Here is a 12779-nt window from a genome sequence, read left to right as displayed (position 1 = left end):
GAACAGCTGTATATTATTGGCTCACATCTTCCTTTCTCTATCCTAGCAGAAAACAAATTTGCTCTGAAGAAGACAAGTGCAACGCACGTGTTTCACATTCTCCTTTCCTACCAAATACCAACCGTTTTAACCTCTCTTTATACATTTATCTCGATCAGGGAGGCCCAATGGGCTTAAGTTAAAGCCCGGTCAATAAAATGTGACGGGAAGCCCAAAAACTTCCGTCTACAGACTAACTCCGTTTGCTTTCCGGGAAACGGGTCAAACGCCATTTTCGTTTCTTCACGGTAAACCAAACGAGAAGCATCGTCTCTCTACTCGACTGCTACGCCGCAAAATGACGAAACTACCCCTCTTCGTCTCCCTCCTCCTCCTCTCCGCCGCCAGTTTCATCACCCTCACATCGGCGGAGACAAAGTCCCTCACAATCTCCGACGACGACAGACCGATGATCCTCTTCGAAAAGTTCGGATTCACTCGATCGGGCCACGTCAGCGTCTCCGTCTCCTCCGTATCGGTAACCTCCCCTTCGGCCGCCGCGATCCCGGATCCGTCGCGGCTGGGGTTCTTCCTCATGTCGGAGGAGTCGCTCCTCCAGGTCCTCCTCGAGATCCAGCAGAACCCTAGCTTCTGCGTGCTCGACTCCCCTTACGTCCTCCACCTCTTCACGCTCCACGATCTATCGCCCCCGCCGAGCTCCAGTTACGAGCACTTGTACCCCGTGACTTCCCCCAACGAGTACTCTCTCTTCTTCGTCAATTGCGTGAGGGATACGAAGATCTCGATGAAGGTTAGAACCGAGATGTATAATTTAGATCCGAACGGGTCGAAGGATTACCTCCCCGCCGGGTCAACCCGATTACCCGAATTGTATTTCTTATTCTTTATCGGATACTTAGCTTTCCTTGGCCTCTGGGGGTATGTTTGTTGGGTTAATAAAAGAGTCGTTCATAGGATCCACGTCCTCATGGCGGCGCTTCTGTTAATGAAGGCTTTGAATCTGATCTGCGCCGCTGAGGATAAACACTACGTGAAGGTCACTGGAACTCCTCACGGATGGGATGTGTTGTTCTATATTTTTCAGTTTATTCGTGTTGTTCTGCTCTTCACGGTGATTGTGTTGATCGGGACTGGGTGGTCTTTCTTGAAGCCGTTCTTGCAGGAGAAGGAGAAGAACGTGTTGATGGTTGTTGTTCCTCTCCAGGTTCTCGCCAACATTGCTTCGATTGTGATCGGAGAGACGGGGCCTTTTATTAAAGACTGGGTGACGTGGAACCAGGTGTTCTTGCTTGTGGATATAGTGTGCTGTTGTGCTATCTTGTTCCCTATTGTGTGGTCGATACGTTCGCTGAGGGAGACTTCGAAAACCGATGGGAAAGCGGCGAGGAACTTGGCGAAGTTGACTCTGTTTAGACAGTTTTATATTGTGGTGATAGGGTACTTGTATTTTACGAGGATTGTGGTGTTTGCGTTGAAGTCGATCGCGGCGTATAAGTATCTGTGGGTGAGCAATGCGGCTGAGGAGATTGCGAGTTTGGTGTTTTACATGGTGATGTTCTATATGTTCAGGCCGGTTGAGAAGAATGAGTATTTTGTACTAGATGACGAAGATGAGGAAGCCGCGGAGCTGGCTTTGAAGGAGGATGATTTTGATCTCTGAATCAGATCAAGAACTTTCGTTGACTATCCAAAGCCATGAAGAGGAGGTTTGCTTTCTCTTTTCTTCGTCTTTTTCTATTAAACTTCAAAGTAGTTTGTTTGCAAAGGGGAATTACTGTGTATGTAGTGCTGCTCTCTTACGTTGTAAAAGCTTCTTTGCCCCTAAGACTTTTTTTGCTTGTAAGAAAGATTAGTGCATCTGTTGTTCAGTGTGTCTATTGCCATTAACTGCGCCGCCTTACTCCACTCCCTAGCTCGATATCAGGTCTCTTGAGCTTGAATATTTTCGGTTTGTTCAGTGGTTATATAATATATCTAAGCGCATATACTTCTATTTGTTGAAAGCCATGAAAACCATGTAAACGTCACACAGATCATTACAGGTTAACCACTCATCACTGTTTTTTCATTGCTCATCATCAGAGAAGCATACTAGCCTCTAGGTATACATATGGTTTTAGAGGATGCGTACTACAACAAGACTTGAATATAGTTACAAAAAGAATCTTGAAAACAAACACAAGCAACAAATTCAATTAGAGAGCTCAGACTAGTCCCTTTTCTCGTAACAAAGCTTCCACAGCTCGTCTCCCAGAGACCAAAGCACCGTCAAATGTAGCAGAAGTCATGTAATCACCGCTTAAGTAAAGACCTGACCCAACCCGGGGATTCTTAACCAAATCAGTGGGTGGGCATTGGTTCGGTTGGGCGAAATGGATCCGGTATGTTCTCAAATGTCTCCATGACATAACCAAAGACTCACCGAACCAACCAGACAGCTCTCTGATAACCTCTGCTGCTAAATCCTCATCGGATCTATCCTCAAACGAACCGATCAACGATACCGAAACCAGAGCCTTCCCCGGCGGCGCGTACGTCCGAGCAACGTTCGTCGGAAAAAACATGTTGTTGATGATACCGGTATTCGACCCGTTGAGAAACAGAACCGGATCTTGCACCGGTATCTGATCCGGTTCAGCTGTAAAGTAAATACAAACAGTGCTCCGAGCCGGTCTAGATACAACCGGTTCTCTAATACCGTTTAGAAGCTTATCCACTTGGGGTTGCTCGACGGCGAGTACAACACCCAACTCTCCCTTCAAAACGCCGCCGTCTTGGAGTCTCACTACAGGCGGACCCGAATCCGACCCGTTCGGATACTCCAACGAAGCGACTCTAGAGTTCATCAAGACGCAATCAGCTGGTAGTTTCGCCGCCAGCTGGTTAGGGATCTCTCCGATCCCCATGGAGGGAAGCGTGTTTTCTCCGAGAGCAAGACACCTGAAAATAAAATCGAACAGCTTCGACGTCGTTTCGAGGTCTCTATCAAAGAAAATCCCGCCGAAGAACGGTCGAAAAAAACGATCGAGTATCTCATCGGAGAACCCGATGCCCCGGAGGAGATCAATAGTCGGAACTTCGTCGGAGGCCATCAATATCTCTTCGTCCGATTTAACCAGAACTCTAGCTCTCGTCAACGCGATGAGCCCCTTGTCAACAACGGATCCGATCGGGTTCGTTAGAGAAGCCACCGAGTCCCACAAATGACGGAGAGGATCGGCCACCGTGTGAAACTCCCCGCCGTAGAAAACCTTAGCTCCGGCGTAGAATCTCTGCAGATCAAGGGCCTTGTAATCGAGAAGCTTCTTGGCTTCGGGATAGGCGGTGATGAAAATCTGAAACCCTCTGTCGAGGAAGAAGCCGTCGACGATGTCTGTGCGGACGCGACCGCCGACGCCGTCGGAAGCTTCGAGGAGCAGGAAAGGGATTCGTTGGGAGGCGAGGCGAGTCGCGGCGGCTAAGCCGGCGAGTCCGGCGCCGACGATGATGACGCCCGTCTCGGTCTGATTCTCTTGGGTTGAAGATCGAGCTAAGGAGACGCGTCGGTTTCGGAGATTTGCATGACGGCGAGGGAAGAGGTGAGGAGGAGGAGATGAGGTTGGGAGAGAGATCGCCAGTGGCATTTTTAAAAGTTTGGATAAGGTTTTTTCTAATTCGTTAAAAAATTTCCCCCGCGAAGAAAATAATTTGTCTGTGGAGTTTTTGTTTTTATTATTTAAATAACGAAAATCGTTGATATGCGATCTGGGCCGTTGGTTTGGTGAAATTAATATTGACCGTCAGATGCTTTCTCCCTCTTTAATGTGTGTTTATATAAATAAATAAATCTGAGGGGAAGAGAGAAGTGAAAAGTTAGGTTAAAGCTTCGGGGAGCGCGGCGAAGTATCTGTCACGAGGTATGTATGGGGCTTTGCTGCGAAACTTTCTTTCAATCGAATTAGGGTTCTTCTTACTCTTGATCTTGATTTCGAATCATATCGTAGAAACCCATCGGTCATTGATTCCGTTACGAATCTCAAAGGTGATGACTTTTGATTCATAACATTTATTAGCATTCTGGTTTCTCTTGTTTGGTTCTAGTTTGATTCATTATTGAAAAGGTCAAAGCTTTCAATCATATCATTAAGTTAGAAGATTTGAAGCTCCTAGAAGTCATAAACTGTAGTGTTTTGTTGCAGTCTTCGTAATTCGAGATGTCAAGATTTCAAAGATCGTTTCTTTTTGTGTGTAGGGTTGAAGATGCCTCGCTACGATGATCGTTACAGCAGCAATGACCGATACGGTGGTGCGCGTCTCTATGTTGGCCACCTCTCCTCTCGAACAAGGGAACGCGATCTTGAACACCTCTTCAGCAAATACGGAAGGTAACTTTTTTTTTTGCAAATGTAGTTCTATTGTGCTCGAATTTTGAACTTAGTCAGCTTCTGTGGGTTTTGTTTTGAATATGCATCTCTGGTTCAGCAGCCTTACGGATGAATAACAGTTGATATGTGTATTAGTTAGCTTATATGGGTGGGAGTGTTGTGGCTTAACATGTAGTATATATTAACCTGAGTGATCTTGGTGAAGGTTTCTTGACCTGGAGGTTTGTGGTGAGAGAGAGGGTTCACCTTGGTGGTGTTCTGTTTGTTGTATTGGTTGCGTGTTTTGGTGGTGAACATGGCAACAATCTCAATTCTGGTGTTTTGTTCTGCCGTTGTTGGTGGTCAAGTATTATAGCAGCTACACCAGTAGCGTTTGTTAAAAGTAAAATGATGGCCTTACTGTTTCTGGCTAACCATTTCCGCAGAATTCGAGATTTGGACATGAAGCGAGACTATGCCTTCATTGTAAGTAGTAGTATTGCTCTATAGCTACGTTATGAGTTTGGTTTTCTCCATTATGTAAAATGTGTTCTATTGATGGCTCTCTGTCTGGTATATATCTTCACTGTTTGATCACAGGAGTTCAGCGATCCTAGAGATGCGGATGATGCGAGGTACAGGCTGGACGGAAGAGACTTTGATGGAAGCCGTATCACTGTGGAGTTTGCCAGAGGGGTATAATCCTATTTTATGAAAACCCTTCTGTTCTTCGTCGGTTTTAGGCTTCCATCTAATCCTTTTCTGTTGTAGACACCTCGTGGTTCCCGTGACTTTTCCTCGAGCAGAGGCCCTCCTCCCCCAGGGAGTGGTCGTTGCTTCAACTGTGGTCTTGAAGGACACTGGGCTCGTGATTGCTCTGCTGGTGACTGGAAGAACAAATGTTATCGATGTGGAGATAGGGGTCACATTGAGAGGAACTGCAAGAACAGTCCTAAGAAGCTCAGGTACAGTTTGACAATCCCATGTTACACCTTTCCTAGCTTATAACATTGTCTTAGAAACTCTAGTTTGATGATTTTATTTTGATTGTATCCCAGGCGGGACGCAAGTTACTCAAGATCGCCGGTTAGGTCTCGGTCTAGGTCTCCTCCTCGTCGCAGAAGAAGAAGCCCCAGCAGAAGCTATAGCCGTGACCGTAGCTACAGGTATAAGGATGTCCCAATTTCACATTATCAAACACAAGTTTTGATTCTGAGGCAACTCTTTTATGTTCTGTCTGGGTCTGTTTTCTCAGTCGCTCCAGATCACCGGTTAGGAAGGAAACGGATCGTAGCCCTGAAGCTGCAAGGAGCAGAAGCCCTGAACTAATGGTGGACAACTCTCCTCCAAAAGATAGGAAGCGAAGTTTGACTCCTGAAGAAGGCAGTCCAATGCGTGAGAAGAACAGTCCCAAGGAGAATGAATTGAGCCCGAGAGGAAACGATGGTGGAGGTATTGGAACCAATGAGCAAGACGGAAGCCCTAGTCCTAGAGAAGACCGTAACCCTGTGGAGGATGATGACCAGTGAAGAGTGGGGAAACAAACGTTGGTGATTGCTTAAGAGTGTCCTCAAAAGACTTTTAATGGTTTTAGACAACTGTAATGGATTCTGTTATTTCTCCTGAATGTTTGGAGGCTTGGCTTTGTAGTTCTGACTCTTTCATTTTTCTGAAATCTTATCTGATTCTCAGTTATTACGAGTCCTATCGTCAATGCACTCTCGTATGCTTTAATCTTTAAAAACTACGCATGGTGCATTCAAAAGTCAATATGTCCGAGTGGTTAAGGAGACAGACTCGAAATCTGTTGGGCTTTGCCTGCGCAGGTTCGAATCCTGCTGTTGACGAATAACTTTTACATTTCATTACGAATATTGTGTTTCATGTTCTCCAAAAAATCAGATTCCTTTTGCAGTTAAAAGTAGAAACAATGAACTGTGTGATCTATGGACTATGGATCATAGCCATGTAATCTTTCATTATTTTAATACGAAAACCTTTTGCCTCCAAGAAAAAAAAACACTCTGAAAGTAAGAAAATAAGCATTTGTTTATTCACTAACGTGCACTGTAACACAGTTTAAAAAAATAACGTCGACAGCAGGGTTCGAACCTGCGCGGGCGAAGCCCAACAGATTTCAAGTCTGTCTCCTTAACCACTCGGACATATCGACGTCTTGCTTTCCTCACATTCCATGTTATAAAAATCATAACGATTGAAGACGGTAAGAAGACAAAGAAGACTGACATGATGCATGCACTAACTGTGGAGGGGGGGACGTACGTGTACGTTAATGTGGCTTTGTTAGAGTTCATTGTGAATTTAAATATTTAATAGTGTGATGAATGATTTATTTGGCATTTGGCAATTGGTTTGATTAGGTACAAGTCTTTTTCTTACATACTAATTATAGACTATATAGAAAAAGCACGACCATACAATATTACAGTGTCATGATCATGAAGTCAAGACTGCAGCCAGAAGTCTTCCACGTGATTTAGCTTTGAGGCTCTAAATTCAAGTGATAGCAACAAAACAAAATAATATTAATATAAATATAAAAAAATGGGAAAATGGATGGTCGAGGATCGAAGCGTAACCTACTCCACATAATATTTTAGACGCACACCAACTTTCTTGCCCGCCATGTGGATTTTCCACTTCTCTCTCTCTCCCTCTCTCTCTCTCTCTAAACAGTGTCGTTATCTTAATTAAAACCGATGAGCTCCTCGCCGACAAGGAATCCGACGTCTGCTGAAGTGCCACCACCGTTATCATCAACATCGACTGATGCGGAGGGTTCGTCGAAGAAGGTGAGGAAACCTTATACCATCACCAAGTCTAGGGAGAGCTGGACAGAGGAAGAGCACGATAAGTTCTTGGAAGCGCTTCAACTGTATAAATCTCAACTTTTATTAATATGTTTCTCCTCAGCAAGTTTGTTTCCATGTGCTAAAAGCTTTCTAAGTATATATATTTTTTCTGTGTTCGGTTAGTTCCACTGAACAAAACGTAGGAAGGTTTGGTATGTTAGGTTTTAGTTATATACTAAAAGATCTATTTCATTGAGTTTAATTGATCTTTGTATTGTATGATACTAGTGTTACAAAAAAAGTATTGTATGATACTAATATTTCTTGTTAAGAGTAAATAGAGTTATATTTTTCTTTGAGTAGAGCACTTTGTCTTCTTTGATTAGTGTTGCTCAAGATGTTGAATGACATAGTCCGCTCCGTATTCTTGAAAACTTTATATTTGTGGTCTTTTTTGAAAGTCACTTTGTTTCTGTTCCTTTAGGTTTGATCGTGACTGGAAGAAGATAGAAGATTTCGTGGGTTCCAAGACAGTTATTCAGGTTTGAGGGAATAACTTACTCTAAAGTCTTGTTTGTTTTACAACTTATTTTTCTTCTGCTGACTTCTTGATCCACTGCAGATAAGGAGTCATGCACAAAAATACTTTTTAAAGGTTCAGAAAAACGGGACACTAGCACACGTTCCACCCCCTCGGCCTAAGCGCAAAGCAGCTCACCCTTATCCTCAAAAAGCATCCAAGAACGGTTCGTTTGTTTTATAATACTTGTTATTTTGGTTAGAGAATTTTCAGTTACCTGAGTTTTGAATCCAAGTTTCTCACAGCTCAAATGCCACTTCAAGTGTCCACTTCATTTACTAGTCGAAATAGCGACATGGCTGGTGGATATACTTCGTGGGACGACGTATCAATGATGCTTAACAGAGTCATTTCACCACGACAGGAACTTGCTACTCTTCGTGGAGCAGAAGGCATGCTCTTTCGTCTGTGTTTTTATTCTCTACTTTTATATTTTATTGGAACTTTGGTAGTAGAATAGGGCTTCATATTAGGACGTTTCATGTGCTTATTATGGCATATAACGCCATTGATTCAGATAATATTGGGTCGACGGGCTTATTAAATGTTAGTAGCCCTTCGACCTCCGGTATGGGAAGCTCAAGCCGAACACTATCAGGTTCTGATATTATAGTACAACAGGCACAACAACCTCCGGTGCTTCAAGGTAATTCATCTTTATTAGGATGTGTTCTGTTGATATTTTGTGGTGGACACTGTAGTGATGATGATTGCTTTGCAGCTGTTCCTGATTTTGCTGAAGTTTATAACTTCATTGGGAGTGTGTTTGATCCTGAAAAGAGAGGCCACGTGGAAAAGCTTAAGGAAATGGATCCTGTAAACTTTGAAACTGTGAGTCAGACAGAGAGCTTAGCAAACTTTTAAGGTTTAGTGATGTCCAAGCTTCTACATTACTTGCTGATCACGTTTATTTTATCTTGCAGGTTCTATTATTGATGAGAAACCTCACAGTTAACTTATCAAACCCTGATTTGGAATCCGCAGTAAGTGTTAAATTTACGATCAAAGGTTTTTGTGATGACCAACTTTTTCAGAGTCTGAACCATTACACACTTCTCTAAGTCAATTAGTTGATGTCGCTTAATTTTATAGTTGGTGGTTCTTACCTTTGCATGATCAAATACAATCTAACCTTAGCTAGTCTGACTGTAATGATGCCTGCAGAGGAACGTACTCTCATCAGATGAGGTGAAAACCGAGATCCCAAGTGTTACCACTGGTTCCTTTGTACCCAACTCAACAAGCGACAAATCTGATTCTTGAAGATATCAGCCATCAGTTCTTAAAGTAAGTATTTTTTTTCTTTCTCTTCTTCTCCTAATGCATTTGAAATACAGTACAAGAAAACACTTCACCATTATTCAAAATAACCTTGGGTCAGTAGCTAGACCTCAAGATAGAGTTCTCACTAGTAGTCTTAGTCACACTCAAAGTTACGGGAATATGATATCTGAATGCTTAACCACATTTATATTGCTTGCAGGGTAGTAGTTATTATAAGTCTTTGTTACTAATTTCTTATAGTCTTTGCATAAGAGTTATTATATGTGGTTGTCACTGCATTTGCAGGTTAAAATAAACTTTTTGAGTTTTATATACGTCAATGTATTCAATACGGTCTGTTGTTGTTTTGAGGAGAAGGGACATGAGTGAAGTTTTCAAGCTTCATGTGAAGATTTTTGACCAGGACTAGTTCCGTGAATGGTATAGGTTTAATATATTCAAGAGGTATCCATTTTCTACTAGTTCTTGGTCTTCAAGCTGTGGTTCGTGAGTGGAGGAGGGCAGCTTCATCCTCACACAATTGTACAAAATACTATTTCTACTTTTGTTATCTTTTTGTTTTGTGTTTATATTATATGTTCTGTCTGTTGGGGGTAGTCTCTAGTTAGATTTTGCTCTACTATTTTGGATAAGGGGTGTGTCCGAGGAGAAGTCGTAAGACTGATTGTTCTGGTTCAAGAACACCCCTAAGTACATAACAGCAACCCTCGTCTTGAAGCTGTGACAGAAAAAAAAAAGGTTTGTAATAAGAATTTGTAGAACCAAAAGAAACATCAAATCCAATTGAAAAACGAAATTAAAAAGTTATCCTAAACAAAGTACTTGAAACAGAATTCGAATTTATTAGAATCCTTGAATCACACAAACCTCATGGTTATAAGACGGAGTATCTACCATGTTGTGATGATCTTCCGGGAAGTGACAAGGCTTGACTTGTAATGTCATTAACAACACGCATGAGCTCACCTCTCGCCGCCTTAACAGACTCCTCACTAGTCCCTTCAATGAACAAGTAAAGCTTGCGTTCCCCATGGCCCGGGCTACGCCCCGGCGTGAAAAACTGACCTCTAGTGGTGATAGCTGCTCCAGACCAGTCCGATATCGAACCAAGAGTTTCTCTCCGCGTCACCTTCCAACGAGCATTCTGTGGGAAATCATTAATCTCCAGCTCACCTTCATAGTGTTGTTGAGTCCTTGCACAACCTCGCAGCATAGCAGCAACAACCATAGTAGCCTTCTGCTTCTGCTGTGAGATCTCACCCTCATCTTCCAACTCAGACTTGTCTTCTTCCTCAACACCATCCTCCTTCTTTTGCGCCTCCTTCGCTGCTCTCCTAACATCCTCCTCCTCGTTAAACTTAAACCCACTCCCGCCAAAACCACTTCCATGACCCTTCTCAACACCTTCCCTCACCTTCTCCATATAACCATCAGCCATCGCTCTCAAACCATCAGGAACAACCTGCTCAGACCGTTCCAAAGCCTTGACTAAATCCGGCGCGTACCTCGCATCATCCTCAGACACAAACGTCACGGCGCACCCCTTCCTCCCCGCCCTCCCCGTCCTGCCAACACGATGCACATACTCCTCATAATGATTCGGAGCGTCGAAGTTCACAACCAACTCAACCCCCTTCACGTCCAAACCTCTAGCCGCAACGCTTTTAGCAACCAACAAGTTACACACACTGCTCTTAAACTCAGAAACAGCCACCTCACGGTGAATCTGATCTTTCCCTCCGTGGAGAGATTGACAACGGTAACCACATTTGTTCTTCAGATCATTATACAAACCGTCACATTTCTCCTGTGAACCAACAAAGACTAAAACCTTCCCTTTACCATACCATTCCTCGATAAGCTTCACGAGCCTAGGCCTCTTCTCGCTCTCTAACTTGATCTCAACAAACTGAGTTATATCTTTATTCACGACGCTCCTCCCACCGGCCTGTATCTCTACAGGCCTGGTCAGGACTTTACGCGCTAAAGCCTCGACTTGACGTGGGAAAGTTGCGGAGAAGAGGACGGTGTGACGGTCTGGTCGTATGTTTTGGATAATACGAGTGATCTGTGGCTCGAAGCCCATGTCGAACATACGGTCAGCCTCATCCATTACAAGAAACGTGACTCTTTGGAGATTGGTTACTTTGCCACTGTTTGTGGAGAGGATATCAATCATTCTGCCAGGAGTGCAGACTACTATCTCAGTCCCTCGCTTAAGCTCACTGATCTGCTGAGCAACTCCTGATCCTCCGTATACAGCCACGCATCTGATACTCAGTGACTTACCAAATTTTTTAATATCGGTGTGAATCTGCTGGACTAGCTCTCTGGTAGGTGCCATCACAAGCCCAATGGGCCCGTCGCCGGGTTCGACGGGAGGCTGGGAGTTGATGTGTCTTAGCATTGGTAGAACGAAGCTGAGGGTTTTGCCTGACCCGGTTGGTGCGACTCCGATGCAGTCTCGACCGGACATTATGAGTGGGAGGGCTTGTGCTTGGACAGGAGTTGGTTTTTGGAAGTTGAGTTTCTTGATTGTGTTCAAGATTCTGGTGGTTAGGCCGGTTTGGTGCCATGATTTGATGGGTCTTGGCACATCTTTTCCATGGACTTTTATCTCTAGTTCTTTTCTGTGAGTGTTGACTTCTTGTTCTGTTAGGTTTGAGATGTCTTTCACTTGGATGTAGAAGTTCTTACGGAAAGGTTGGTATTCTATGTTTGAATGGTCGACAAGAGTCAGTTTATCTCCTTTTGTCTTCTTCATGAGCTCCACGTTTTCTTTGTCCATACTAGGTTGATCATCATCATACTTTGTCTCTGAATAGTCAGAATCAGAATCTTCACCTTGGATGATCCAACCAATGGCTGCTTTATTGACGTCCTTGTTAGAGTCCAAAACAGTACCTAGAGAAGAAGCAGCGTTGCTAAGCTTCTCAACCTCAGGTAAAACCATAGTATTCATAAAAGCATCTAAAGGATCGATTACCTCTTCATCCAAGTCTACCATCATAGCATCATCCGTTTCTGTTTGGGGAGGGACTTGTTCATCATCAGATTCTCCTTCAAGATTCCAAGACTTATTCTCACTTTTAGTTTCCTCCTTTTTCTTCTTCAGTTCTTGCCACTCTTGTAATCTTCTCCTCCGTTTCTCCGCCTCCTCATCCAACTGCTTATCCCCATCCTCTACTTCCTCTCCCTGGCTTCTTTCTTCTCACCATTATCCTCTTGTCTTCTACGCTTGACATCATCACCGCTCTCTTCACTGCCTTCTCTACCCCTCTTCCGATCTTGCCCTCTATCTCTCTCATGTTCTCGATTTTTTCCTCCCTTCTCCATATCCCTCCGTCTCCGATCCTTGTCCTTTTCTTTTCGCTTCTCTCTCTGTCCTTCGCCAACGTAGCGATCACGCTCATCTTCAGAATCAATACTCCTAACGCTCTCGCACCGTCTCTTACGCATGTCCTTCTCCAAACGTTTCCCCTTCCTCCGCTCCTCACTGCGATCACGGCCACGATCTCGGAGATTCTTAGCCTCCATCTCGAATCACGAATGGACAACCTCGTATTCAGGCAGAGAGAGACACAATGAGTTTTGTTTCGGTCTTATCCAAGACTTGAGGGACACGTACAGTTTATATAGAGAGAGAGAGGAATGAATATGGGTTTTAATCATCAAGCTCGGGCCTGAAAAAATAATCTACTTAGGATTATTGGGCTTTTAAAGGCCCACTAGCCAGATTTCCTTACTTAAAAACTACAT

The 12779-nt window shown here is 43.7% G+C and overlaps 4 protein-coding genes, 2 non-coding genes and 1 pseudogene across 13 annotated transcripts; 4 read left to right on the top strand and 3 right to left on the bottom strand.

Moving 5' to 3' along the window:
• The first annotated feature begins 152 nt into the window (after positions 1 to 152).
• LOC111215780 (protein CANDIDATE G-PROTEIN COUPLED RECEPTOR 7-like) lies at positions 153 to 1887 on the top strand. Its single transcript, XM_022719861.2, has one exon. It carries the CDS (start codon positions 338 to 340, stop codon positions 1658 to 1660), a length of 1323 nt encoding a protein of 440 aa, XP_022575582.2. The 5' UTR covers positions 153 to 337; the 3' UTR covers positions 1661 to 1887.
• Positions 1888 to 2036: 149 nt separating this feature from the next.
• On the bottom strand, positions 2037 to 3690 carry LOC106452751 (15-cis-phytoene desaturase, chloroplastic/chromoplastic). Its single transcript, XM_013894921.3, has one exon. It carries the CDS (start codon positions 3621 to 3623, stop codon positions 2205 to 2207), a length of 1419 nt encoding a protein of 472 aa, XP_013750375.3. The 5' UTR covers positions 3624 to 3690; the 3' UTR covers positions 2037 to 2204.
• Positions 3691 to 3764: 74 nt separating this feature from the next.
• On the top strand, positions 3765 to 6038 carry LOC111215779 (serine/arginine-rich splicing factor RS2Z33). 4 transcript variants are annotated; one of them, XM_048780030.1, is made up of 8 exons: positions 3838 to 3896; positions 3984 to 4021; positions 4232 to 4364; positions 4790 to 4829; positions 4944 to 5039; positions 5115 to 5308; positions 5402 to 5509; positions 5599 to 6038. In XM_048780030.1, exons 3-8 carry the CDS (start codon positions 4240 to 4242, stop codon positions 5870 to 5872), a joined length of 837 nt encoding a protein of 278 aa, XP_048635987.1. In that variant the 5' UTR covers positions 3838 to 3896; positions 3984 to 4021; positions 4232 to 4239; the 3' UTR covers positions 5873 to 6038. The 4 variants fall into 4 exon arrangements, with proteins under 4 accessions (XP_022575581.2, XP_048635987.1, XP_048635986.1 ...); XM_022719860.2 differs by lacking the exon at positions 3984 to 4021 and having other exon boundaries at positions 3765 to 3896; XM_048780029.1 differs by lacking the exon at positions 3984 to 4021 and having other exon boundaries at positions 3852 to 3896; positions 4570 to 4829.
• Positions 6039 to 6108: 70 nt separating this feature from the next.
• Positions 6109 to 6190, top strand: TRNAS-CGA. The gene has a single exon. It is a non-coding gene; the product is annotated as a tRNA-Ser (tRNA).
• Positions 6191 to 6434: 244 nt separating this feature from the next.
• Positions 6435 to 6516, bottom strand: TRNAS-UGA. Its single transcript has one exon. It is a non-coding gene; the product is annotated as a tRNA-Ser (tRNA).
• A 415-nt stretch (positions 6517 to 6931) lies between these two features.
• LOC111215777 (protein REVEILLE 8-like) lies at positions 6932 to 9605 on the top strand. Of its 5 annotated transcripts, none has more exons than XR_002664642.2 (9): positions 6932 to 7239; positions 7641 to 7698; positions 7779 to 7902; positions 7982 to 8128; positions 8254 to 8382; positions 8458 to 8567; positions 8660 to 8719; positions 8878 to 9023; positions 9306 to 9605. XR_002664642.2 is itself a non-coding variant. In XM_022719857.2 (9 exons), the coding sequence occupies exons 1-8, from the start codon at positions 7064 to 7066 to the stop codon at positions 8997 to 8999; spliced, it is 903 nt and encodes a 300-aa protein (XP_022575578.2). In that variant the 5' UTR covers positions 6932 to 7063; the 3' UTR covers positions 9000 to 9023; positions 9306 to 9605. The 5 variants fall into 5 exon arrangements, 3 of the variants coding, with proteins under 3 accessions (XP_022575578.2, XP_022575580.2, XP_022575579.2); XM_022719857.2 differs by having other exon boundaries at positions 8901 to 9023; XR_002664643.2 differs by having other exon boundaries at positions 6960 to 7239; positions 9372 to 9605.
• On the bottom strand, positions 9603 to 12633 carry LOC111215778 (annotated as a pseudogene).
• Between the last annotated feature and the right edge of the window lie 146 nt (positions 12634 to 12779).

The sequence above is a fragment of the Brassica napus genome, chromosome A5 (genome assembly GCF_020379485.1).
Source record: "Brassica napus cultivar Da-Ae chromosome A5, Da-Ae, whole genome shotgun sequence".
NCBI classification, from domain to species: Eukaryota; Viridiplantae; Streptophyta; class Magnoliopsida; order Brassicales; family Brassicaceae; genus Brassica; species Brassica napus.
The sequence above is the reverse complement of the archived record's forward strand: the minus strand, read 5'-3'. Positions and strand labels throughout refer to the sequence as shown.

What these genes read in the sequence shown, in the direction of transcription:
- LOC111215780 (XM_022719861.2), top strand. Translation starts at nt 338, where the DNA reads ATGACGAAACTACCCCTCTTCGTCTCCCTCCTCCTCCTCTCCGCCGCC.
- LOC106452751 (XM_013894921.3), bottom strand. Translation starts at nt 3,623, where the DNA reads ATGCCACTGGCGATCTCTCTCCCAACCTCATCTCCTCCTCCTCACCTC.
- LOC111215779 (XM_048780029.1), top strand. Translation starts at nt 4,253, where the DNA reads ATGATCGTTACAGCAGCAATGACCGATACGGTGGTGCGCGTCTCTATG. An exon ending in AGCGAGACTATGCCTTCATT is followed by an intron (nt 4,830 to 4,943) that starts GTAAGTAGTAGT and finishes GTTTGATCACAG; the next exon opens with GAGTTCAGCGATCCTAGAGA. An exon ending in CTGTGGAGTTTGCCAGAGGG is followed by an intron (nt 5,040 to 5,114) that starts GTATAATCCTAT and finishes TTTCTGTTGTAG; the next exon opens with ACACCTCGTGGTTCCCGTGA.
- LOC111215777 (XM_022719857.2), top strand. Translation starts at nt 7,064, where the DNA reads ATGAGCTCCTCGCCGACAAGGAATCCGACGTCTGCTGAAGTGCCACCA. An exon ending in TCAAAAAGCATCCAAGAACG is followed by an intron (nt 7,903 to 7,981) that starts GTTCGTTTGTTT and finishes AGTTTCTCACAG; the next exon opens with CTCAAATGCCACTTCAAGTG. An exon ending in ACAACCTCCGGTGCTTCAAG is followed by an intron (nt 8,383 to 8,457) that starts GTAATTCATCTT and finishes ATTGCTTTGCAG; the next exon opens with CTGTTCCTGATTTTGCTGAA.